General features: G+C 40.5%; 1 protein-coding gene across 1 annotated transcript in view; it reads right to left on the bottom strand.

The window, feature by feature from the left end:
- Window positions 1-25,793, bottom strand: part of LOC133012294 (astrotactin-2-like) — a 243,249-nt gene that overhangs the window by 127,684 nt on the left and 89,772 nt on the right. The window contains exons 5-6 of the mRNA XM_061080275.1: window positions 8,696-8,803; window positions 5,828-5,974 (exon numbers count right to left, since the gene is read on the bottom strand). Of these exons, the coding sequence (XP_060936258.1) occupies window positions 5,828-5,974; window positions 8,696-8,803 (255 nt within the window). The remainder of the gene's footprint in view (window positions 1-5,827; window positions 5,975-8,695; window positions 8,804-25,793) is intronic.

The following is a 25,793-nucleotide window of genomic DNA, read 5'->3' as shown; positions in this document are numbered from 1 at the left end:
GTCCTTCAGAATCGTCCCATTTTGCCGAATGCATGCAAGGTCAATGTCAAATAAACACACATAGGTGTAATGTAATATTTCTTACAAGCATCATGGGGACTGTCTAGAAGGGAAAATAAAATGTGAGCTGCTCTAACTGAGAGAAACGGGCAAGTGATTATTATTTGTTAACAAGCTAGCCTGTCTAGTGTGGACTGATGCAGTCGCAATAAAGAAAAAAGCCAATGTCAAGCATCATTAGAGCTGAAAACATGAAACTAAATGTAATGAGTTGTAAAGACAAATGTGATTGGATAAAGTTCTTTGTTTTTTTTGTCCAACAAGCATCCTTCAAAAGTACACACTTTGACAGGTGAGTGAGCTAATGGCTAAAAGGACAAGAACTCAGTGTAGTGGAATTCTGCAGTTGCTTTAGTGCTGCTAGAAAACTGGACAAACGTAAAATTGTTCCCGTGTCAGTTTGTTTTAAAGAACCATTGCAAAGTTGATTACGGATATGAAACCCTTTTAAAAGATAGTGAAAAGAAAAAACAAAAGATAGAAGAAAACATTTCAAGTTTATCTTTCTGACCCTGCGGTTAAACACCAAACAACAGTTTGACATTGATAATTTCGATACATACACACATGGCTCCAACAAAGGTTACAACCAGCTGTAAGCATTAGCATCACTACCATTTGACATCACACGCCTCGTAAATGACAAGCAGATCCAGCAATCGCATTCTAGAGGTTAGCCTGATTTATGTGTTCAATAATCCAGGATGGCTCTCAACGGATGTTGTAAATATTTAAATGACCCTTCTTGGGAAAAAGGTTCCCACTCCCAGGTCTAAAACCTCAAGCTGAAGTGCATCTCCCTCATATGGTGAAGTCATGAATGAATTAGCTATAAAATATGGGTCTGTGTAGGGTAATATCAGGTCTATAGTCAGATGAACAGCACAGGCTCATATTTTATATTGAACAGGTAATAAAGAAACACTGGTTTAGGTGGTTCAAAATGTATTTCCCTGATCAAATACGTTGTAAAATGTGTAAATAGTTATCATTGGCATTCACTTATCACTCTTGTAGTCATTGCCCAACAAACTGTCAAAAGGCTGAAACACAGAAACACACACATCTCTGTTTAGAAAGGATCCCAAAATAAAGCATATCCCAGGTCAAGCTGACCAGAGATGAGTAAAACAGAGCTATTTCCTGCATCGCCAGAGTTTAGTGAACAGAACTGGCAGTAGCCCTCATTTTCTGAAAGAGTGGAGAAATGTAATGGCTTCAGTTCTCACACTTAGGAGGCTTTTGTTTCATAATGGGTCGGTTTCCCTGAGACCTGTGAAGAAACCACTCATGAGTGCAACAGAACATCGCTGATTGTGGGTAATTCTGCAGTGCATGTTATGAACTGACAGAAATGTATTAGATTAATACGCCTTCAATGGTTTTACAATCTGACTTAATGACACCTTATTTGACATTTTTATATTCACTTTATATGATTTTGAATGTACTTTTTGGTGAATTGTTCTGTTATATTGCTGTCACATGAGTGGGCACAGCTAAATGGCAAATATTAGTTCTAATAATATATTATTTTGAACTTTTTATCACCACCTACACAGTTTATACTGGAATTGATATCAAATACATATCTGTAAAAGAGACTTTTGAGAGCTTACATATGTTTTCTTTAGCATTTATGACAAAATATAGGTATATTAATTTCAAATTAACTCTATTAACCTCTTTGAGATATATCTAGCAAGTGGAATGGCACTTTGTAGAGCTGGACCACAGCCAGGGCCCTACTGTCTCCTTATGGCTGCTGCACACTAGAGGATAATCGGTTGTCGGTAATCGGTGAAGTGTGGGGTTTTTACAAAATAATCTTGTTGCTACCCATTGGGTCCGAGCCTCACCGATCTCGAATTATGATGATTACCAGCTGAGAGCAAGTTTACCGGGATGCGCCACTAACCGGATGTTGCATACTTTTACAGCTGCGACTAAAAACAATAGATTTCCAGCTCCCCTCCAGCTCACACTATAAAATGTATAACCCAATTCCATCATCTCCAGCCATGATTTTATACGTAGTTTATTTTAATTTTTTACTGCAAAACACAACACTTGTCTTCGGTCCTCCTTCATGTTTGTTTTCTTTTGAAGTCATGTTGAATCACGCGAGTGCTCCACACTCCAGCTAAAAAGGTGGTGGTAATGCACAAAAAAGTTTTTTGCCAACTTCCTAACTCAAGAGGAAGAACAAGAATCTGTCAAGTTTCTGTGAGTCTCAAACTCTCTGGAACTGTCACTGTGAAATTGATTCCTAGGAACGGCAACTGTGTGGTGTTATGTTCTGGCCAAATCACCTAGTGTGTGTGTTCGGAAGATCGTGAGATAAAAAATCAGTTAAATCTGTCATTATGTCTGTGGTCTCCAACATTTTTTGAATCGATCAAGAGTTGAAAATCCTCTAGAGTGCAGCAGCCTTTACGGAACAACATTTAAATTCACGAGATCCAGATTTTTATTTAGATCCATAACAAATTGTACACAGTCATGCATTCTAACTCGTAAATATCGGTGAATTATAGCAAACATTTTCAAAAATTCTGAAAAACCTCTTTTACAATGTTAACAAAAGTAATAATTAAAATGTCCTGGATCTGCCCCGTTATCCTGACCCGCACCAAAATCGAATGGATTAATTCTTGGCCCAAGTCTCATCCTTCCACTGGAAATCAGTTTAGTTGTTTTTGTGTAATCCTGGTTACATACAACAACAACAACAACACAACAACAACAACAAATGGATAGGGGTGAAAACATCACCTCCTTGGCGGAGGCAATACGCTGGGCGTGATGTTGACTTGACAGCCTCGCTCCTCCACTGCCATCGACTTCCTCCCGCCACCTACCTCCACATTAACTTCTGTGTTTTTCGTTTTTCTCTCCCGTCTCCTGCCACATCTCATCTGTCTACTCGTCACCCATGTTGAGTTTGCTGCTCATGCAGATGTCCGACCTCATCACCTGCCTCCCATCACTCATTATTCCTCCAGCGCACAGAGAGCGTTTCACAGGGGGCGGCTCACACGTCTTGAATGACAGATTGATACTGTATGTGCTGCCCTGCGGCAGTGGTGCTCTAGTACTTTTTTATTGCTTCTCTATTCCTGTCCTCACTAAAGAACATATACCGCGCATGGTTTGCCAGGATTCGTCGGGTTTGTTTATCTGTTGGATTTGTTTGTTTGTTTGCTCCGCCTGCCGCCTGCTGCACGCCTGCCACACTACTGTGTTAAGCCACCTTTTATCACATCTGCTCTGCCTCAGGTGTCGGCTTTTTCCGGGTCCCACTGCAGTTCACACACAGGCGCAGAATTAGCAGAGGAACAACAAAAGTAAAAGTGGAAAAAGGGCTGATTAGTGCGCCATCAAAATGCACTTTATCACAATTAAAGTACAAAGAGAAGAAAACTCAGGAAATGTTAATGCTTAAAAGTTGGTTACATTTGTTAAAAACCTTTTGGTACTTTTTTCTAAGAAATTGTGTCTCATACGCTGGTGCATAATTTGTATGAAACAATAATATAAACAAATATAATCAATCAAATGCTGTACAACAATTTCCCTGACAGCTTCACCTATCGTGGGCCTGTGTCTGTAAAGTTTGTCATGAGGGTGGCCCTAAAGGGAAGTGCACGGGGTCTTCAAAATAAAACTAAGGCACTGTCTGGTACACAAAACCATCATAGCTGGAAAGAGCATGAGGTCAAAGGACAGCTCGAGGCACCTCCCAAAACTTTAAATGTCAATGTTGTGCCTAAGTGGAAACTTTGCCTCGGATAGTGGCGGTAGAGAAAAAAGTCAGAAGGTCATCAACATGAATCAATAACCATTCCACAGGAACTAAACCTAAAATTTAACAGCATGTGGAGGAGCATATTTTAGTAGACTGGATAAACAAGCAATAGGAGAGCTAACGGGTGATGGTTAATCTGATTGGTTCGGTAGAGCCAATAGGAAGGGAATTATATTCATATACAAGATCAAATTCAATATTTTTTCACTGGCTTACATTATATTAGGGGTGTTCACAAATACAGTACATTTAGTTACCGAAGATACAGTCTTAACCTTTCTATACATTTGTATTTTCTGTTGTTTGCCCGCTGGCACACAAACTGCGGGGGTGTGTGGGCGGACTCGAGATGAGGCCCTTACGGCAAGAGCACCTGATCGACTGATATGTGAACTGCTTTCAGAGATATGGCGATCATTACCTAAATTGCCTTGGCTCTTCCCTCCCTCTTACTTCACTTAACTCCTTGCCTTTTTTTTCCACCCCCCCTCTATGTCCGCTGCCGGTGAGGTTTATCCCAAACTATTAATACATACACCCAATCTACACCGATTCCATAGCCACAAAGGAATTTAATAGGGAGTCAGATGTGGCAGCACGCCCAACAAACATTTCATTTTTCATTCATTTATTCTACATCTTTGAAATCATTTTGACTTTGTGGCATATAGCTTGTTTGTTTGTGATACAGTGAGCCTGCCAGGTGGTATAAATAAAATAGGAATAAACCTTGAGTGGTCACATGTTTGAAAAAGAAAAGAAAGTTTTTGTCTTGTCTTGAATGAAAAAGCCCAAACAATAACAGGGTTAAGTATTTTAATCTGCAACCTGCAGTCAAAAAGCTCTCACTGCAAAAAAGAAAGAAAAGAATTAAGAAAAACTATTGGTTTTGAAAACACTGCTCTTCATCAGTCTGAAGGTTAAAAATGTCACTCAGTTGTCTGCGGAGTTAATAAATCACCTTTGTTTTCATTTGGAGCTTTCACCGCGTCACCTTTATTTGTTGCAGATTTGTGTCCTTTTATTCTTGGTTCCAGCGGATAAGTTACTATTTTATTGGATGGACTTTTGTACTTTGTCAGTCCAACAAAGGGGACATTTTACACTGAAAAGCCAAGCAAATTGAAAACCACAAATCCCGGTTGAAGGGGTGGATATTTTACTGGGACCCATTTGTAAATAGAAACAGGGGCAGCATGCTGAGCTGCTCCCTGGTGCATTAGCTGCTGCTCCCTCACATTAGAAAACATGGAAAAATGAAAAGCATGGAGATACAGTCATCCCCACTGTACGCTGCTGAGGGACAACTCCATTCCATTATCACTCGAAATAAACCACAGTGGATGCCTACTATAGTTTGACAGATAAAATCCAGGTTTTTTATCCATTTTCATTAACATGTCGAGAAAGGTCCTCAGCCTCGGTGGAGGTATTACTCTCTTTGAACTTTTCTCTGAACACTTCTCGGCCAAGGAGGTCATGTTTTCATCAGATTGTTGGTCTGTTATTATTGCAGGATTAAGTTAAAAACTACTCAACTGATTTATATTCAGTTTCGTTGAGGGGTGGGGGATAATCCAAGGTAGAACCCATTCAATTTTGATGTGGATCTTGATCAGGGGGCGGACCAAGGATTTTTGTATTTTTTTGTATTGTATTCATATGTTACATTTGTGGTTTTGTATCCATCTTGTTTCTTCTTTTTGTTCTTGTTTTTCTTTATTTAAAAAAAAATAGAGCGAAACTGGATCTTTGACTGTATCCACACAATCCACAATCCGTTCGTACTGACATTATAAACAAACAGGGGTGAAAACATCGCCCCTTTGGCTGGGGTGATAATAAAAACATCCCAAAACTAAAATATTAAAAACACACAGGTTGACAAAAGTGAGATTTCCTTTCCTAGGTGTTCTAGTTGGATATTCTGCCAAGGTCTAATGATTGTGTTGCACTTACCGTCCGCGACAAAATGCTCAGGCACATGGAGGGTAACCTTGACAGTGAGGGGGCAGGAATCCTGCGTAGCATAGACAATGGCGATGACACATGTGCTGATGGTGATCAACGTCAGGGTGACCTTATTTAGAGGACTGTGTGGGATGCCTAAAGGAAGAGAAAGAGAAAAATACATATACACAGTTGAGCAATTTTGCAGTTTTACCCCTTTGTTATGATCCTTGATTGTAAAACAAATGACTGTATTTGAAAATCCTTGACAGAAAACGACAGCTTCTCACTTTTAGCACAGAGCCACGACACGCTGACATATAACAGACTAAATCATCCACTTTAGCACCATGCTCTGCTGACAGTGCAATATCCAAGTCGTCCCTGGATCCTTGAAAATACAGTTAATTGCATTCCTGATTTATGAATCTTAACCTGGGTTCAAGTTTGGCATGAGTAAGTAAAAGATGACTTAGAATACCCAAGTCCAGGATCGCTTCCCGGTGTGATATATGATCTTATTGCCACTGACACTGTAATAGATTGGATGTTTTGGTTGCCCTTTGGCTCTGGCAGGCCTTCCCCTTTCCAAGTCGAGGTGCAGGGAATAAAATTAGCTGCTTAACCTCTGTCTCCTGATATTTATCACGGGGAGAGAAGTCAGTGTGCCGAGAGGAGCATTACTGGGGAATACGTGTGGTAAGGCGCTGGGCTGGTGACAATCCCACTGGATTTTAACTGCTAAACTGGGGATGTTGAAATGATCACACAATGTTTCAGAATCTGCAGGCTTTAGGAAATGAGGGAGCAGGTACTCAGGGGAAAGCTGCTCCATGTGCCTCATTAACTGTGTAGTTGGTTTTAAAAGTCAATAGTAATAGTAAGGCTACTGGTGCTATCCTTTTCAAAGCAAAGGAGCTCAGGTGGCAGCACATTCATATGCTGGTGATGTGACGTTTAGTGAACAAATGCCCCATGTGATGATTAGAGTTATGTTGCTAGATCAGTGGGTATCTCAGAAATACAGAGCAACAGCCAAATGGTTTACATTTTCCAACTACAGTGTGGTTTTTAAAGTAAAATCTAATTGTATCAATCAAAATGACCTACAATCATCCATTCATCCATCCATCTATCTGTCTGTCTGTCTGTCTGTCTGTCTGTCCAACCCATCCACCTTCCCGTTCGTCCCACCCATCCACACATCGGTACAATCAACCGAGGATGGGATGTAGAATTGGTCTAGTGTAAAGTCAGCATGAAGTCAGGAGAATCCCACGTGAGAACAGCAGGTACAGGGGTCTAACACCGACAGAAGCAAAAATTTAAAAAAAACTAAAAGAAAGGTTGTGGTGCGTCTCGCTGGTTTGTGCATGTGTGAAATGAAAACTGCGGATAAAGTCTGTATCCGCAGATCATGTCTGAAAAAGTCTGTAGAGACGTAAGTTTTTACCACTGACTAGTAGTACTACTAGCATTAGAATTGCAAAGTTAAATCAGGAACCCTCTATATTCGTCGTGACAGGAGTGTCCAGGGAAATCTTGACTGGAGTTTGGAAATTGGGAGATGCAGCTCAAGGTCAAAGGCAGGGAGAGGCGGGGTAATGAATCCGTCCGTACCAAACCGCACGTCTACCACTGTCACAATATTGTGAAGGGGCAGGAACAACAGCTGTCTGCAGCAAAAACGGAAGAGCAGCTAATCCCCTTTGGGGTGTGGGTGGTGTCACTGGGCGTGCGGAGGGGTCCCTCAATCACTGTAAAAGCCTACTGAGTAGACAAAAGCATGCGCGCTCACGATGACAAACACTTATTATATGGCCACAAAGCAAACACCTATAGTCTGTGCCACATGAGGCAACGGACTCAATGTAAAGCTTTCATTAAAATGTCTTTCCTCTTTTTCTTCCCTTTTCTCTGATCGTCTTCTGAAGAGAACCCAGCCACTTTACATGGGCTGTAATTTTAACACAGATCACAATCATTGGCTTTATGTCTCCTCGAGCCGTCTGCCCACAAGGCTCTTTCTAATAAAATCTAAGTGTCCAGTTTAGAGAGAACCTACAGTTTAGACAAGGACCTTGTGATCTCTAACGATACACCCAAGCCCTTGCTATTTCTATTATCTTTATTTGTGAACGATCAACCATCTCCTGTGATCAATTGCATTGTAAAGATAATAAAAGATACCGTACAATTTGTTGCACAGAGCCACATTTATGAGATTGCATTTATTGAAGCCTTGAGAATCCATTGAGCCAGGGTTACGGAGCCAGTTCTTTATACTGAAGGGTTCTTAAACAGCTCCGACTTTCATTCTAAGTGCTAAACTAAGAACTTGTAAAGAGGTTCAATATCCATATTCTGAAACCCATCAATCAAATTTGTTTTAAAACTGCTGATCCAGCTTTGGATCTGTGAGGCTGGTCCATATGAATACAAAATTATGGTTGAATTTGAACTGAAGTTAACACTTTGTTACCCTTTTAAATATATGATTCCTTTCACTAAATTATTTATTCTTACAGACATTAGAGAATTGGCTTTATTTATTTACTTTTTAAGTGTCCCAGGTTAACAAGTGACCTGTCCCAGATTATCTTACATTAGCGTTACTCTGTCCTACTCGCAGCTATGGTGACAATTCCAGAAAATGCCTCATTTCACTCAGCTATGGCCACCGTTCCTCTATTAAATTAGGCCAAAGTTTTAAATCATTTTTTTTTCAGAATGATAATTTGTATCATCTTTGCTTTTTAACTTTATAGCCCTCACAGCAGTGAGCACTGGATAAGAGGGCTCCCCCTTGTGCAAGTGAATGTGTTTGCTCCACATTGGTAGCGGCACACAAAGAGGTAGACGTGTATTACTTCTGACCTTTGCCGCGTCTCCGTCCTCTGTGCTGCTCTGTGTAAAACTTCATCTGGCTGTCATCTTCAGGTTCAGACCCCGATTCCCCTTGAGGACCAAACACGCCTCCGGTTGCTGGCGGCGAGACAACAAGAGTGAAAAAGGAGAAAATAATCAAAAAGGAGAATCGAGCAATAAAGGAATAAACTCCAACAACTATGTATATAGATTATTCAAACATTGGTAATCATGGTTGTTATGATTACTGGAGTGCAGCGGCACACAAGGTATTAAGTACACTTAAAACTGGGGCACTTGCTTCACTTAATGAGAAAAATAATGCTTTTTCCAGCCCATTGCTGTTACTTTAATTCTGCAAATCATTGGAGCTGCAGGGGAACATGTGTACACAAAATAAAACTGTTGTCAAAGCGATTCCTCTGTTATATTCAACGTCACCTTAAAATGTTTTTTGTAAATCACGGCTTCCGAGTTTTATTGTATTTTTTAATTCATGCTTTTCCATGTATTTACATTATTTTATTCTGGTTCAGCACTTTGGTCAAATGTGGTTGTTTTAAAAGTGCTTTATAAATAAACTTTGACTTCAGTCATATTCCAAACTTGTGTGGATGTGGATGTGCACGTCTGCATTCCAGTCAGAGCGAGAGCAAGAGCAAGGCTGTGAAAGTTAAGAGGCTTTGTTTGTGCTGAACTTCCACTGCAACATCACAACCCACATTCCTGCGAAACTCACAGGAGCTGCCACAAAGTGATAATTGTCAGGGATTTGCTGTAAATCACTGAAGGATAAACACGTTATCTAAGATTATCTCATTTATACCTCAGAACTGCAGTGTTATACACAATATACAGTTAATAATCCAGCAGGAAGTGAATGTATGGTATTTTGAATGCTGTTATTATACTGATTGTTAAGCCAAACCCTAAATAAACCACTATATGCTAACAGCATGTGGAACCTCATGGATGCTCATGTGTTTTGCTTGTATAATCCCCTGGATCACAGTGATTACGCTTCCTAATCTCCCCGAGTGGAAACAGGATAAAGGACAGAGAGGAAATCAATGTGGTTGTTTTTTTTGTCTCTTGGTCATGAGGGAGCCCCTGAAATATAATGATCCACCTGTTACAGCAAATTAAAAAGACGGGAACTCAGAAAAAAGAAAATGCACAACGGAGATGTTGTGTTATGAGGATATCCTGATTCATGTGACATATCTAATCTGAAAGGGACTAAATGACCCCGACAGTGATGATAATAGGTCATGGCTACATTGAAAATACACTTAAATTGTATATATGTTTAAGAACTGCAGTTTTTTTGTTTTTTTTTCAACTTTCAAACTGTCATGACCTTATTTCAATATATACGACCTAGAATCACATCAGACCGTCTGTAGTCTGCCTCATTTAGATTTCCAGATAAAGTGACAGACACAAATTGTTAGGTTTAGTTTAGATTATCCAAGTCCAAGTCAGCTCAGAGCATTGTAATTGTAACAAAAGCTAAGGCCATGGGCGGCAAGTGAGGCGATGGATAATACTACAACCAGACAAGATAAGGAAAGCACAGTTGTTTTTCTTATTTTAACTTCATGCAGTGGAAGCTGCTCAAAACTATTTGGGGGAAGGCTTGGCTTTCTCTAGCCTACATAACCCTTCACCCCCATTTTGCACACTTTTAGCTTGTATTGCGTCCTTCTTTATATTTATACTTGCATTTTTCTTTTCTTTGGCATGTTTGTGAAGCACTTTGGCTCAACTCCTGATGTTTTCAACTTGGACATAAGGAGGGTAGAGTTACAAAGCTACAAAGTTTGAGCAGAATAAAAAATTAGAGAACCTAAGATGTTTATATCAAATCAAGAGTGTATTTAAACTTTGAAAATGAGAAAAACCTAGAGGCAAACCGATATAGCGGCCAGGGCGAGCTGCTCTGGAAAAACTGTAGAAGTGGAGATTGTGTCTATGGTGAGAATATACTGAATGTACTGAGTTTACAGCCCACAGTGAACATGATGACATGGGCGAGCGTTTCAGGGTCGGAAGTGAATGGCAACCACAATTTTTTTTAGAAATGCATCCAAGCTGGTGCACTCGCACAGAGTCAAATCAATAAGTAGCACAATACTTTAAGTCTGTAGCAGGAAACTTTATATACAGCCAGGAACTGCACATAGCAAATATTCTGCCAGCTTGTTTTTCTCAGCTTAAAACTTATTTTTCTAAAACTTGTGCTAAGTTTATTAACAAGCCAGAGATGGTGCAACATATTATATGTTATCCTTGTTCACAGTCATAATTTGTGGCAGATGAAATACTTGATTTATTTTACTTCATTAACATTATGTCATAACTCGTGATCATTTCTCTGTGCCATAAATATTGTAGGCATGATGAAAAGTTCTATTAAGTTTGTGTAAAATAAAAAATAAAAAAGCGAGCCCAGAAAGCTGTCATCATTCCTTCGGTCCGTTGCACTTAAACAGGTCGAGAGTGGAGTTGGATCTGGAGTGCGAGAGTCTGGTGGAGTGAAATCGAGCCAATGTGCTGTAAAATTGGTTCTGAATTTATGCATCGTGTTAGAACATGCCCAAGAGAAGTGGTGGATGGGAATACAGACAGATGGAAGAAGAGAGGCAGAAACTGGAAATGTCACAATGTCACAACCAAGATTTACCGCCCTGTGGTCGGATGTTGCCACCAACCAGTGCAATTTCACTCAACACACATTGTTTTTTTCCAGTTTCATATCAGGTCAATGGCCCTTTTGACTTTTGATCACTGAAATCTAACATAATCTTTTAGTCCGAGTGACAACTGCTCAAAAGTTACAGAAATACCCTTGAAAAACATGGTTTCTAAAGTCCCATCGACCTTGACCAGTGACCGTTTATCACCAAACTCCAATTAGTTCATGTGTGATTAACTGAACATTTGTACGGAATTTGCAAGGATTCCCTGCAGGTCTTCTTGAAATATCACGCTCACAAGGCAACAAGTCCCAGCTCCCTTTGCCTTTGACAACCAGAATCTTACCCAATTTGAATTAAACTGGAAGTTTCTATCAAAGTTGAAGAAATTCCTTGAGTGCATTCTTTAGATTTCATATTCACGAAGACGGACAATCCGAAAAAAATGTCACCGGTAGGGGTGCAACGATTAGTCGACGTCCTCGACAAAAATCAATTACAAAAATACTTGTCATAGCGCGTGTTTCTCGTGCCGCGCAGCGGCATTAAACGTTGTTTTACCGGAGGTGCTGATGGAAGTACCTGAGGAGTGAGCCATCTCGCTCCCGTCCTATCTCTGAAAGTCGTGCATGTGCAATAGCGGCAATACATGGACCAATGGCGGCGTCCACTGCCTCGCGCACCACGAAGTAAAAAGTTCGCGAGAACTTCACTCTTAACAGCCCGAAAAAAACTACCTGCAGAACTGTACGCCAGACCTGTTCTCCATGGAAGCAGGACACGCGCATTTGAGGAGGAGGCACGTGTGACATCGTAACGGAGAAGATGCGGACTCGCCTCTGTCAGATGTTATATATACACGTATATACCTGTGCGCAGGATTCTAGAATCCATTACAAAAATATGGTTTAAACTTTTTTTTTACGAGTTTAAAAGCGAAATGTTATCCTATTGCCTGAGAAACGTCTTTTTTTTAATAACAATTATTTAGTCCGAAGAAGACTGTAGTTTGGTTTGTTGATGTTTTTATTAATGTTATTTTCCCTGTCCTTTTTTGTTAACACGAAAACTGGATACTTGATTTTTAATTTAGTATCAGAACTTGGCCTGTTCTTGGTTAACAGTAAAAAGAGAAACTTGAATTTAAATTTATAATTTTTTTTATTAGAACTTTGCCTGTCCTTTGTTTTAAATGGACAAAAACTTGATTTTTCTTTGCTTTTGTGTCAACAGTACCCTTATATGCAGCAAAGTGTATTAAAAGACTTTTTTTTTAATGAAGTAGCGATCTTTATTGTCTTTATTTTCAGTCATCACATGCCTCGAACAACCTCAAGCTAAATTTAAAAGCTGCTTGCTAAATTATAGCAATTGAGAATTTGTGTCATTCATAATCCAATTAGTCGATTAATCGTTTCAATAATCGGTGACCAATCGACTATCAGAATAGTCGTTAGTTGCAGCCCTAGTCACCGGCCACTAGCAGTCACTTGCACTGAGACAAAAACAAGAGCAAAACGACATCTTCAACAATCAACCTGTAAATTGTAAATATCAGTCACCTTTTTTTTTCCATTTCAAGAAAAACAGGTTTAATTTTCTGAAACATTGGAGCCATTTATGTGGAATCAAAACTCAGAGAGAACGGTAAAGCAATTCAGAGCTTAACTCTATCTACTTCATGAAAAGCTTCCTTTAATTAACTCATCCACCTTGCTCTTTTTTGGATGAAATAATATTGATGTCCTTCATTGTAATGAATGAGTCTATTGCTGCTCGGTGATGACCCCCCCCCCTGCCACCATTAAATGCATCACTCGGACAGGGTAAGTAACTAATAAGAAAAGTAATTACAATTTCCCTCCTCTGTAGATCAATACCTTAATAATCGTACAGAATATGGTTGCACTTGTGCTTTTCCAAAGTGCTGCTTCAGATTTACAGATAAAAGGGGGTTTGTAAATCTTCTAGTAAGTGAGTCTCGATTGCAAAATCTCGGTTATCCTCAACATTCGGGAAGGCCTCACTGTTTATAAAGTATCTCGGATGTAGGGGGGGGGGGGCTGCAAGGCTGTAAAACGAAATCAAGCTGTCCTTAACCTCAGCGTGTTGCCAGTGAGGAGAGGCAAGGATGCAATTTGATCCTTGCCGTTTAGCTGCGATGAAATAAATGTGCGGATTATACTTTCACCACAAAGTACTTACTTAAACCATGTTCTTCAACCCTTAACCCCTCCAAGAGAAAATAACTTGATGGAATGAGTTCGGACCAAAATGCCCTTGCGTTGCAAATATGTCCTCGGCTCTCAAAGTCTTGCACTAAACAAGGTCCTCCCCAAAATAGAAGAACACTAACACGCAGATGCACCAACGTCAGGTACCATGAATGCTCCGATTACACTTAATATGTACAAAAACACCACAATGGTTCGCCTTCTTTTAAATTTGCACTTAAAACCTGCATTAGAAGATCGTCTCTAAGACATGAATTAATTACATAACTACGGACTGTGCCGTGTACCACGGACTGTGTAATGATGTGGCATCACAGATACAAGGCAAAGTTTACTGAAGTTGGAAACTGAAATGATAGAAGGTGATGATGTATTCTGAAATCTCCACAGTCTGAGTAATCAATTTATATGAAGAACAGACGGAAAGGAAAATAAAGACAATGGCTGGTTTTCTAAAAGAAACTTGCAACGAAACGTTAATGGATTATATAGAGAGACCAATTGCCAGTGCACATTCGCAGCTCAGCGAACATCAAAATCAATTTCAAATTGTTAAACAACCACACACACACACACACACTCAACTCTATGGACCCTCTCTGGTGTTTGTCATAAAACAGGGTCAGGTATTGTTTTTTGTATTTATTGCTCCTTTTTTCCACGGGAGGCTGCGGTTCCTTATTGTTGTTCAACGCAGCATCGTTACACACTTTCTGTGATGCTCTCACATCCCGTGCTCTGCTTGACATTGACATTTGAACAGAACGCTAGCCAATTATTTCCATTCTCCCATCACGACCTTCCTTTTTAAACGGGCCTTTGCAAAATTTGTTGTCAATCTCTGTGAGTGGCAGTACAAAGCACGGTAAATCAGGGGGAAATATATATTCAACAAGACTTCCTGTCGTTTGCATGATCGTTCCTTCAAATGCATATGCATAAAGGAGAGAGTAACATTTCATGGATCACACAAAAGGTGAGGTGACAAGCTCCTGTGTGTGTTAGTGTGTGTGTGACAGGTGAATTGTGCTTCCAGGCAAAGGCGTGTGTTTGATAAATAACCCACACAAGAATACCTCTGAAACAAGGCGCAAAAGTCTTTAGAAATCGGGCCTTAGGTCTTTTTTATTTCACGGCTTTTTTTCTCCCTTCTATTCACATTTCTTTCCGCTTTCAGTTTGTTTTCTTCCGTCTCGCTCTTCTCTCCCTCTGTGGTAATACCTTCAAAATCAAGCCCCATGAAAATATCAACATCCAGAACAAAACACCAGGGCCAAACTACATCATGCTGCTACTACAAATTTCAATACCCATTCATCTTGAATCTCATTCACAATTGTTGTTGTGTTGCAAAACAGCGCATGCAACCTGTGTGAGAAAGCACATAAATGAATATTTCCACTCTTGTTATGTGTTATTTGTGTCGCACAAAATCACAACATACATCCCATGACATTTTAAGGCGTGAGGTCAAGACCTCTTATTCCCACAATGAGCACGTACTCGGCAACAGAGAAACATGATGAAACTAGTTAGAGAACTGGAGTCAGCTCGTGCTCTCAGACTACAAAATGAAATCTCACCTCATGGTGCGGTGCAGTGTACAAATTACAAATGCAGACCGGAACAAGGAGTTTGAGTTTGTCACAGAAATGTGTTTATTTAGAAAGTATATACTGCACTATCACGCTGAAAGCATTAAGATGTATTCTTTATCAATAATCTATAAAGTGACAGATGAGAAACAATGTCCTGACCGATGATGATAGTAGATAAATGAGCCCAAAGGGAAAGTAGATGGCAAAAAGTCAGAGACAGTGCATGAGAGAGTAAAGTAAGACAAGTAAGAATGAAAAGGAGAGAGCAGATATGAAAGAAAGCTTTGTAGACTAAACCAGAACAAGATGTCACAATTATGTACTGAAGCAAGACTAATGTAATTTGGTGTTGGGGCTTAAGAGCACTTCGAACGGAGCTGCTCGATGGAGTCTGTTATTTTCAACAAAGTGACTTCCCAGTCTAGGCAGCCAATAATCCCTGCGTTTGGTGAAGCTGTGCCGATTCAACTGTCTCCAAAACCAACCAGGCTACGGCAAGTAGAAGTGCACATCATCACCAAGGAAATATACAAAGTGCATTTTTTTACAGGCTGGAGATTAGGAGTGTAAAGACTATTCTATGGAGATGAGTTCATGTTCCCAGTCAGGCATGTGGGCATTTACAGGCCTGTGCCTTTAGGATAGCACACCCTGGAGTGCAGGCGTACAATATCTGGGCATATCGGAAAATAAGTTAAACAAAACTAGTATTGCCTTCAGTGTTGTCCCTTCTGGAGAATTGAGCAACAGAATCCCCATAAATCAGAATAAACCAACTTTAAAATAACTATAGAGGCAACTGTTCTTTTATATCAAACTGTATTTCACTAAAACCCACAGCTTTGAGAGAGTCTGTGCAGTTTCACACAGATGTCGAAGAGTGTGAATCCTCGAACATCTCTTTGACCGTCTACTGTAGAAGTTTCACGTTGATGAAATAGTGTTGCCTTCAGGCTGTTGACTGAGTGAACACGCAGTGATCCAAATCAGCCACGACAGGGATGGAAAACAATAGAGGCTGTGAATGACTGCTTGAACCTAGTTGAAAAGCAAAAGTACAATCGGAAACACGTTTACCCGTTAGACAACAGGAACTAAGACATGAAAGAAAATCAAGCAAAGACATAAAACTATATGTAGAGTGGAGGTGAGTCTGACTGTTAAATACATGAGTGTTGGGCTGTGGGGCTGAGATAATGGCGTATGGATCGCCCGATAAATTATGTAGGGGTTGGCTACAGAACAGCACTCAATGGATTGAGCTACAAGGACTCACTCTTCAAAACACATATGTTTGTCGACACGGGCGCTCGAAGCTGCGTGTGAAAAAAAACAGCCATTATTCATAATGCATGTCGTGCACCTGGCGTGTTTTAATGTGCTTTTACCAATCCCGCTGACTTGACGCTCTTTGTTTCGACTGTGACAAACAAGATCCATCGTTTTCCCGCCCACGTAATTACAGGGACTCGTTATTCAATAAAAGGTGTGTGGAGGTGGGACAGCTGTGGGAGGGAAGTCCTTCCACAGGTCGGGGTGCATGTGTGAAAAATAGACTGTAGGGGAGGAGAATAGTAAATAAAAGGTCAGCGACTGCAGCCGATTCTGCATCCGCTTATATTCAATATATGTTGACAGGTGATTTGTGCATTTGCTCTAGTGCTCATTAATACTATATTTGCATGTGTGCACACTCTCAGCTCCTGTTGCATATGTGGGCATGGGATTTTGATGACTCTCATAATTTAAGCGCAACCTCGGTGACTTCTGAGACGCTTTGATCGAGACGAATCGCCCGGGCTTACAGCAGCCAGACTCTCGGCTAAATGTCAGCTTGCATGTGTACACTGTACGCCGTGTGGGCCTTTGTGCACGGACACCCGTGTTGCATGTGTGCGAGGACGTATAGGTCCGTGACGATGCGTTTGTGGGTAACTTAAGCCGACAGCAACACCGGTCCCCACATGGCTCAGCGACTGGTAATCACGTTAAGGCACGGCTGCATTCAGCCTGTCGAGCTCTCTGACATCAGAAGAGGGAAATATCTCCAGCTCCAATTCAACACCAGCTGCCATCTACCCTGGCACAAAAGTAAATTTACCAGTTGCAATGCACAGCGCAGCATCTGAGCGACTGCGAGAGCAAATTAGAAAATACCTATTCAGGGTTTTGTTGATGAATAATATATGAAAAATGACTGAGTGGATACGAATACAAGTTTTGCAAGGGTTAATTTTGCTTTAAAAACTATGACTAAATATGTTTGTCGGTGACTTTAAACATAGATAGACTGGACCTCGCTGCACTTTAACACCACAGGAGTAGAAGATCTGATAACATACAGTGAAGGGACAGAGAACATGACGGCAACAAAACAGATTGACATTTGGAGACTCTTCAAATATACTATAGCCGAGATAAGGAAATGTGTAGTAACCGTCAGGAGAGAAGCTCGGCTGCTGCCACACAAAGTGTCTGAAGCAGAGGTGTCACAGGTCGTTTCTACACTGCTGCTGAGATCCTGGGAAACCAGCACTGCACCAACACATGCACGGCACACATCAAAATTAAATATTTGAACTTTGCAATTCTCATTTCTAGCTGTGCAATTACAATACCATATGCAATCCTCACTCTCTATATATTTTTTTATTCTTTACATTTCCTTGTGTTTGCATTGCATTTGTATGTATTACTTTTACTCTTTTCCTTCTTCTTTCTACTGTAACACAGGAAACTTCTCCATAGTGTAACTAATAGAGGATAATCTTATCTAATCTCATCCCCTCAGAAAGAGAGGTGATTGCCGTTCAGATATTATATAGCATCATGTTACTTTATGCTTAAAGATGTATTAAGCATCCACATTATGTCGGGGTGTAAAATTATCTATGCGCATCACACCACAACAAGACATTCAGACATTGCTATTGTTTTTAGATGTTACAGCAAATAGATTTCATCTCACCGACAGTCAGTGGCCCGGTCAGATGCATTGGCAGAGATGTAGAATGTAGACGATTGTTTTTGGCAGGACTCAGCGACCTAGTATTTAACTAAAAATGTTTTAAATATTTTCCATTCAAATGCATTTGAATGTTAGTGTACAATCTATTTAAAACAAAACTTGTGTTATATTGTCCAACACTCCTGTGAAGAGCTAAAGCATTGCAAAAATGTCAAGTGTTTTTGTCGGCAAAAAAAATTATTAAATTTATTGAGAGTAAAATGTCAAGGGTTTTAGTTAAAAAAAAACTAAAACTAAAACAGACATTTATCTCAGGATGAACTTCAAATAGTACTAAACAGAAGTAACAGTATTTTCATTTTAATTCAGATCAGAGATACAATTGTTGTATAAAATCTACATTTCATTTTGATTTATATTACGTTCCAATGATTTGAGAAATACAGCTCTACTCTGGTGAAACTGGGAGGAAGCAGGAACAAAAGCCCAGGGCTGGAGGGGTCTTGGTCAGAATCCTGCACAGCAGGACACCGGAGAGGAAATCCAGGAGGTAGAACCTGTGATTTAGTTTGTCCCAGTCAGTGTATTATAAGCTGAAAAATGCAGGAGCTGCATATTGGAATACAGAATGCCCACAGGTTTGTCACTGTGGTCCAGCTCTCCTTGTGTGTCTCACTCACTTCCCTCTCAGGCCTCAGACTCCCACTGCTCTGTTTGCTTTCCAAAATAATCCCCATCAATACTCTTTTACTCCGCCATTGCATATTGCATTTTTAAAAGCCTTCCGTGCACCTCCGCACACGCGCGCACACAAGCCTGGTACACATAAAAAAACAACCTAGGCACACTGAAAAGTTATTACAGAGGCCATCACAGTATAAGCCCCGCTGACACATTTTACTATCTAAATTTATGGGTTACCTAGTATTTGGAAGAGAAAGCACTTGGAAACGTGGGAGGCTTAACAAGGCACCACTTGGCTCCTGTACTCAAGTGGCTTCAGTATTTGTACACTCATCTCTACACTTTTTATTACACTTTTACATCCCTGCATCTATGACCATACCTGCCAACTTGAAGCTAATAAGCAAATGGTAAAGTGAACGGAGACCTCTCAGGAATTTCAGATGGGTTGAAAAGTTGTGACATGCTGTTAAGGGTAATGTGAGATGCTGCGGCCCACGGCGCCTCGCTGGATGTTGTGATCTCACCTCTTATCAACCGGCTCGTGTGCGCTCGTAAAGCCACCGCAGCCATCTCAAGTGGAATGTCGGCCCTGGCCTCTGTCCTTCATTTTCAACTTTTTATTAACGCGTAACAGTTGGATGTTTTTATGGAAGTTGGATTACTATCAGTTAAAGGGATAGTTCACCCAAAAATGAAAAATAACTCATTATCTACTGACCACTATGCAGTTGGAGGGGTGGTCGAAGTGTTTAAGTCCATAAAAACATTTTGAGTTTCAGGGATAAACAATGTTGGAGCTGAATCCAATACAATTAAGGTAACTGGTGACTACTTCTTCAAATGTAAGAGAAAAAAAACAACATGTCTCCATACTGTCCATAAGCCCCGACATTTGAATATTACTTAGATATTTACACCATGTTTTTAGCCTAAATGTCCTCAGTTATCCTCAGCTCGGAGATGCACACACCACACAAGCTCGCGCCTCTATGCTCTCGCCCAAGGAGCCCATATGGAGGCTTTGGGTTTGGTTTCTACGTTTGAAGAAGTTGTCCCAATTTACTTCAATTGTATCCGATTTGGCTGCAAAACTGTTTACTACTGAAACTCCAAAAGTGTGTTGTGGACTCAAACACTTCAATAGTCCCTCCATCGGCATAGTGGTCAGTAGATAATGAGGGATTTTTTTCATTTTTGGGTGAACTATCCTTTTCAGTAAAAATGTTTGTCTTTTGATTTATCCGTGTTTGTGTCTAACAGCACGGCAGTCACGGTGGAGCCGTTCCGGGCCCAGCATGGCAGAGAAGACAACACATGCACAGTCTGGTTCTCTCAGCTTGTAAGCTGACTCGGCAGCAAAACAATGCTGAAAGGGAGAAACCCTGACAGGTCATATTTATAACTCCACGAGGCTCGAGTTAACAATTTCTGAGGATATGCATTATAACTTGTATCTCTGGTCTGTAGGCTCTCTAGCTTTGCTCAATATTTGGTGGAAGAAAAAGAAAGATTGTGCATCTCGCTTTAGGAGCGTCTGGCACAGTCTGCCTCACAGGGAGTTAAAAGGTTAGAGTAATGTAGCTCCAGTAATGGATAATTCATGCTGTGGCCTGATAAGATAAAATCTCAAAAGCAATCCTGGAATGAAAAAAAGGCAACCACTGCAGGAGAACTGCTATTAGGGTGACACTGGCACTATTCCCCACTGGCGACATTATGGATAACTCTGGAGTAATGTACAGATAAAAGGTATTTTTAATAATGTAGTGGATTCTAATAAACCCCAAAACAGGGAGAGAGTGTGGTAAAGACGGAAAGATCCGTAAATATATATTATTACAGGCTTTTAAAAAATATAAACACTGTTGTTTTGGATTGGATTTCAATCACTTTTACAAAAACAAGCCTAGTCAGTTAACACTGTTTAATCAAATCACGGTTATGTATGCTTCCACTTCATCTATACATTAGATGTCTACTCTATTTTCCGCCTCTGCCCCGTAAACTATACAAAAGATTTATTTGACTAAATAATTTGCAAGAACAAAATGTGTCTTTTGTACTTTTTGCCACAATTCAAAACCAATACACATATAAGTGAAACTCTCACAACCTGAAACCACCTGCCTCCTGAATAGTAATGCCACTGCTGTAGGCAACATCAAAGCATATCTGCAGCCTCTTTGAGCCAAAGTATCAAAGAGTCCGGTTAGGTCTAAGAAACACTTTCAATATATTACACTGAGAGGTGGGCTGTGAAGAATCCTTCTGAATCTGCCATCAAGAAAATGTGCACTTGGCTGCATTTGCTTGGTTTTATGAAATACCTGAACATGGACATCAGCAGCATCTGATATAGGACACACACACACACACACACACACACACACACACACACACACACACACACACACACACACACACACACACACACACACACACACACACACACACACACACACACACACACACACACACACACACACACGTAAGGATCGATATGAGCAGTTTGCTAGCTTTGAAAAATGTATGTGCAGAAAATGACCATAGGGCAGTAGTGGGTGTTCAATACACAAAATGTGACAAGGGTTGTTGCAGGAATTTAAATCTAGGGCACAAAGGGTTTCGTTAAAAACTCTTCGTACAAGCTCTTTTCCTTCCTTATTAAGAATCTACATACAAATTTAATAGGTCCACATATTTATTTGGATCTGTGCATAATTTGTACAGGTTTCTTGCAGGGGTTACGACACAAACCTACACACAATGTCATAAAAATTGGTTCAATATCTTTTGCATAATCCTGCCAACACAAATATGAACAAAAATATTACTTTCTTGGAGTGGGTTAAAGTTTTAGGGGGATAATCTTTTCTATACTCTCAGGGCAGTGATACCCAGAGGGTGTGAATGTATGATTCATATGTTTCAGTACCTTCTGATTTCTTTTAAATTAGAACATTCACTGTGGTTAAAAAAAATAAGTCAAAATATGGCTTTCAAATCAATAAGAAAGGTTTTCAAATACAGCTAGAAGCAGCCTGTGTACACATCTACCCAGCAAATTATTGACCACGATATTAATTCAGGATTAAAGCCCCTACAAGGAGTTTTTAAGTTGTTGTGAAACTCACTTATTTTAATAAGATCAGAATGAGAATTACGATACATCACCTCATTGTTTGATATTCCAGCTAACTTTAAGCATGTATACATTGGCTGACTTGGTATTGTCTCAGCAGCGATGTTCCATTTGCCCGAAAACAAGATGGATGGGACATTTAATTAGAGAAGGGAAATTTGCTCAGATGGGTTGACAGATAATTGTGTGATTTCTTTCTGTCATTTGCGTCATTCTAGATCCCTCACTGACAAAACACATAGAAAATCTGAGTCACACACACACACACACAACTCTGACTAAGCAGTAAATCAGCTGTATGATGTAGAGAAGCCCCTGCAGACCCACAGCTGTAATCATTGGGTTTTGTCTGCAGTGGAGATTGAGGACTGCTGAAAGTGGAGCTGATAGCAGAATGAATTCAAGCACCATGGAACACACACACGCACACACACACACTCTCTCTCTCTCCCTCCTTCACACACATATGCACACAAGAGGGCACAGAACTACTTTCATGTGCTACTTCAAAGCATCAATTACAGGGGAAAAAACAACGTAATAACCGTGAGGTTATCTGCAGCGTAATGAGTCAAAGTATTTGTTGTGACACATCAAAACACTATCACAGCTTCTAGCCACCACATGGAAATGCATTAGCTGTCACAATCTGCCCCTTAAGTGACTCCCTGCCCGGATTCCGCCGGGCAACTTTTGAGGAGAGAGAACATTTGTTTCCTTCTTGCAAACACAGGGCTTGATTGTGGGTTTATGAAATGACAAGCAAAAAAACAAAACACGGCAGTTTATAAAGTGCACGTTAGGTACCGATATAGGAAGTTCTTATTTAACGTAGGGCTATACAGTATATTCTGCTCGACAACAAGCAGCAGGCATGTTGGAGATAGCAACACTACAGCAAAATCCCTCAGACGTCCTGGTGTCTGATTGACTTCTTTCCCATTGCCAGTAGAGGAGTGTTTCGTTCAGTTTTTTTTGTGAATCTTGTTTGACGTCATACACGCACTCTCACCTCGCTGTGTTTCCAAATTAACACATTCACCTGGGTGTCACGTTTCCATCGCTGCCGACTGAAGCCGGAGCTGATTAAAACCTGTTTCTACTGCGCACACATTTGATCCAAAAGTCAATACGGTTTGTATCCGGTTTTTTTTAGATGTGGAAAAACAGCATTCTATAATTGTGAAAATTGTGAAAACTGCAAAAAATATAAAAAGTGGGAAAGGTGTTGAGAGCGAGAGAGGGGTGCTGGGGCGTGCGTGTTGCTCAGTGTGTAGTTATCCAGGAACCTTTTGCCAGTCCTGTGATGTTTCGAGCCATCAACAATACAAGAAAAAATTTAGCAAAACTTAGTAGTCAGAGATTTAGGAAAAACAATTAAACGTATGACGGCACTGGCCTTGCAAGTTGAGGATGACTTAAAACAGAAGATGATGTAATGAGCGACTTTAAGCCCATTAAATAACAAACCTCACAACCGGGAAAACTAAAAATAAAGATATCAGCAGCAGCATTGATGTATTTCACACCACATGTTTAAGTGAGCAGTACCTCTTCGATGGCAATCAAAGGCAGAGGGAGAGAGGCGAAGCAAATCTCCTCACAGGCTACGTGAATGCTATTTCCCGCAATTATACTGCAATGTAAAAGTTGATGGTGCCAATAATGGTACAGTCTCAGTCGTATCAAAGCACTTAATATGGAAGAGAAAATAGAGGAAGGAAAAAAAAAAGTCTCGGTTGAACTGCGGGCCCCGACCGAACTTCAGAGGGAAGGGGGAATCGCCAGCGGCACCTCACAGCATGACAATTCTACATCATTAGAATCTGCTTTCACAGAGCTGGAAAAGGAATATCCGACGGACTTGTAGTCGTACAAATGAGTTAGGGTTTGTGTCCGTCTCATTGTAATGGTGTACTCCACAAAGCACAAACCAGCCTGCCCAACTCTTTTCTCCAAACTTGACGTGACAGGGGAAAATTGCCGCCACGTACACTTTGATAGCGGGACGCAACAACTTCTCCCGGACAGGAGAGAGATCCCTGAGTGAGCAGTCCGGAGTGTAACCTCCTCTTTTTCACACAAACTCCCAAGGAAACCGAGCTGTGCTGGCATCACGCCTACTGTGCTGTCACCATGTAGCTATCCATCCAATGCATCCCTATGAGTAAGCCCATTCTATATATGCATGCATTTTTCCATTATATATATGGATTTGGTTAGGAAGAGCAGTAAAAAAAACTCTTAAAAGAATTCGCAAAACACACATTGGTGTCGTATTTGCAGTAGCCTCTTTAGTAACAAGCTTTTCCACACCATATTCTCTGCTGCTATCACGGGAAAGTAGAGGAGGCTACTTCTGCACATAAGGAAGATTGGCAGGAGTAAAGTCTAAAGATGTGATTTCTTTCAAGATGGATGCATTTACAACTTGTCAACATACATGACGAGTATGAGCCATGATGACAGGCGTCCACATACTGTAGATGCTTTGAGCAGAGGTTGGTCTTGCTTTGGCTTTTTTATATTTATCTCCTCAAGAGAAATGGAGTGGAACTGTGTACCTGATAACTGGGCAGGTTTCATAAGATGCCATTCGATTGCAATTGCACTCATTATGTATAATTGTATAGCTGTAAATTATGCATGTTTATTACCTTTTAAATCTGGGCATCTTCCTGATGATGCTTTGTGAAATATCACCTTGAGGGAGTTTTCTAAAAGGGGCTTCCAAGATGGAGGGGGAAAAAAAGTGTAAAGTGAGGGTAGTGACTGTAGCTGAGGAAAACCTGTGCAGGAGCCAACACTTTCTCAAAGACCAGGTATATGAGAGTGCTAGAAGGAAATAAAGTAGGGCACTGTACGCTGACAGGGAAGCCAGGGCTCTCTGCACAAAGCACAATTTCAATATGCCGGCCTGTGGACTCCCAAAGAGAAGAGTAGAGGAGCAGCTGCAGGGTTTAGCTGAGCAGACACAACTGCGTGTGGTGTTGTCCTCACATTTTAAAACGGGGATCAAGTTAATCAACCAAGTTTGTTTGGTAATCTACACAATTTTACTTGACAATCATGCACTGTGTCTTTCTGCAGTTCTCATTCACTTCCTCCTGTTCCCACTCCTACACAGATCTAGGGAAATCGTCATTCCACCAAACTCTCAGACTCACTGATTGGCCATTAGTGGGTTTGCTTTATCCACCGTCTCTCAGGCTTCAAAGAAAAAAAACAGCATTTTCTGAGAACTGTTGTTGCTGGATGTTGACCCCACCCCCCCTTCCCTCCCCCTCCCACACATCATCATATTTTCACAGTATCTACTTTTTCTTCCTCCTACTCGGATGTCAAGGACAATAACTTCCCTCTCCTCTACCTTGCTGTGTGTTTTCTGTATACTGATTCATTACCTCCACGTTTCTGCGTTCACATGTAAGCATCATCAGCAATTGACCCGGACAGGCAACATCATTATCTCAGCTTATTCCCTCAGCTGTGGTAGAATTTGGTTACAGGGATTGGGTTGTGAGGCTCGTAACCAGAGGCGATCGAACCTTTTCAGTAGCTGCTTAAAACTTGTGGAACAGCAAACCGCTCCATATTAGATCTGCCCCCTCTCTAGGCCAACTTCAAATCATTGTTAAAAAAACATCTCTTCTCTTTGGCCTTATATTTAATATTTTAAAATATTCAAATTTTACTTATTGTACTTTTTTTTATCATGTTTTTTACAACTACTTTTCTGATGTATTGCCTGTTTTACCTTGTACTTTGTGAACATAGTT

This window comes from Limanda limanda, chromosome 1 (genome assembly GCF_963576545.1).
Source record: "Limanda limanda chromosome 1, fLimLim1.1, whole genome shotgun sequence".
In the NCBI taxonomy this organism is placed as follows: domain Eukaryota; kingdom Metazoa; phylum Chordata; class Actinopteri; order Pleuronectiformes; family Pleuronectidae; genus Limanda; species Limanda limanda.
The sequence above is the reverse complement of the archived record's forward strand: the minus strand, read 5'-3'. Positions and strand labels throughout refer to the sequence as shown.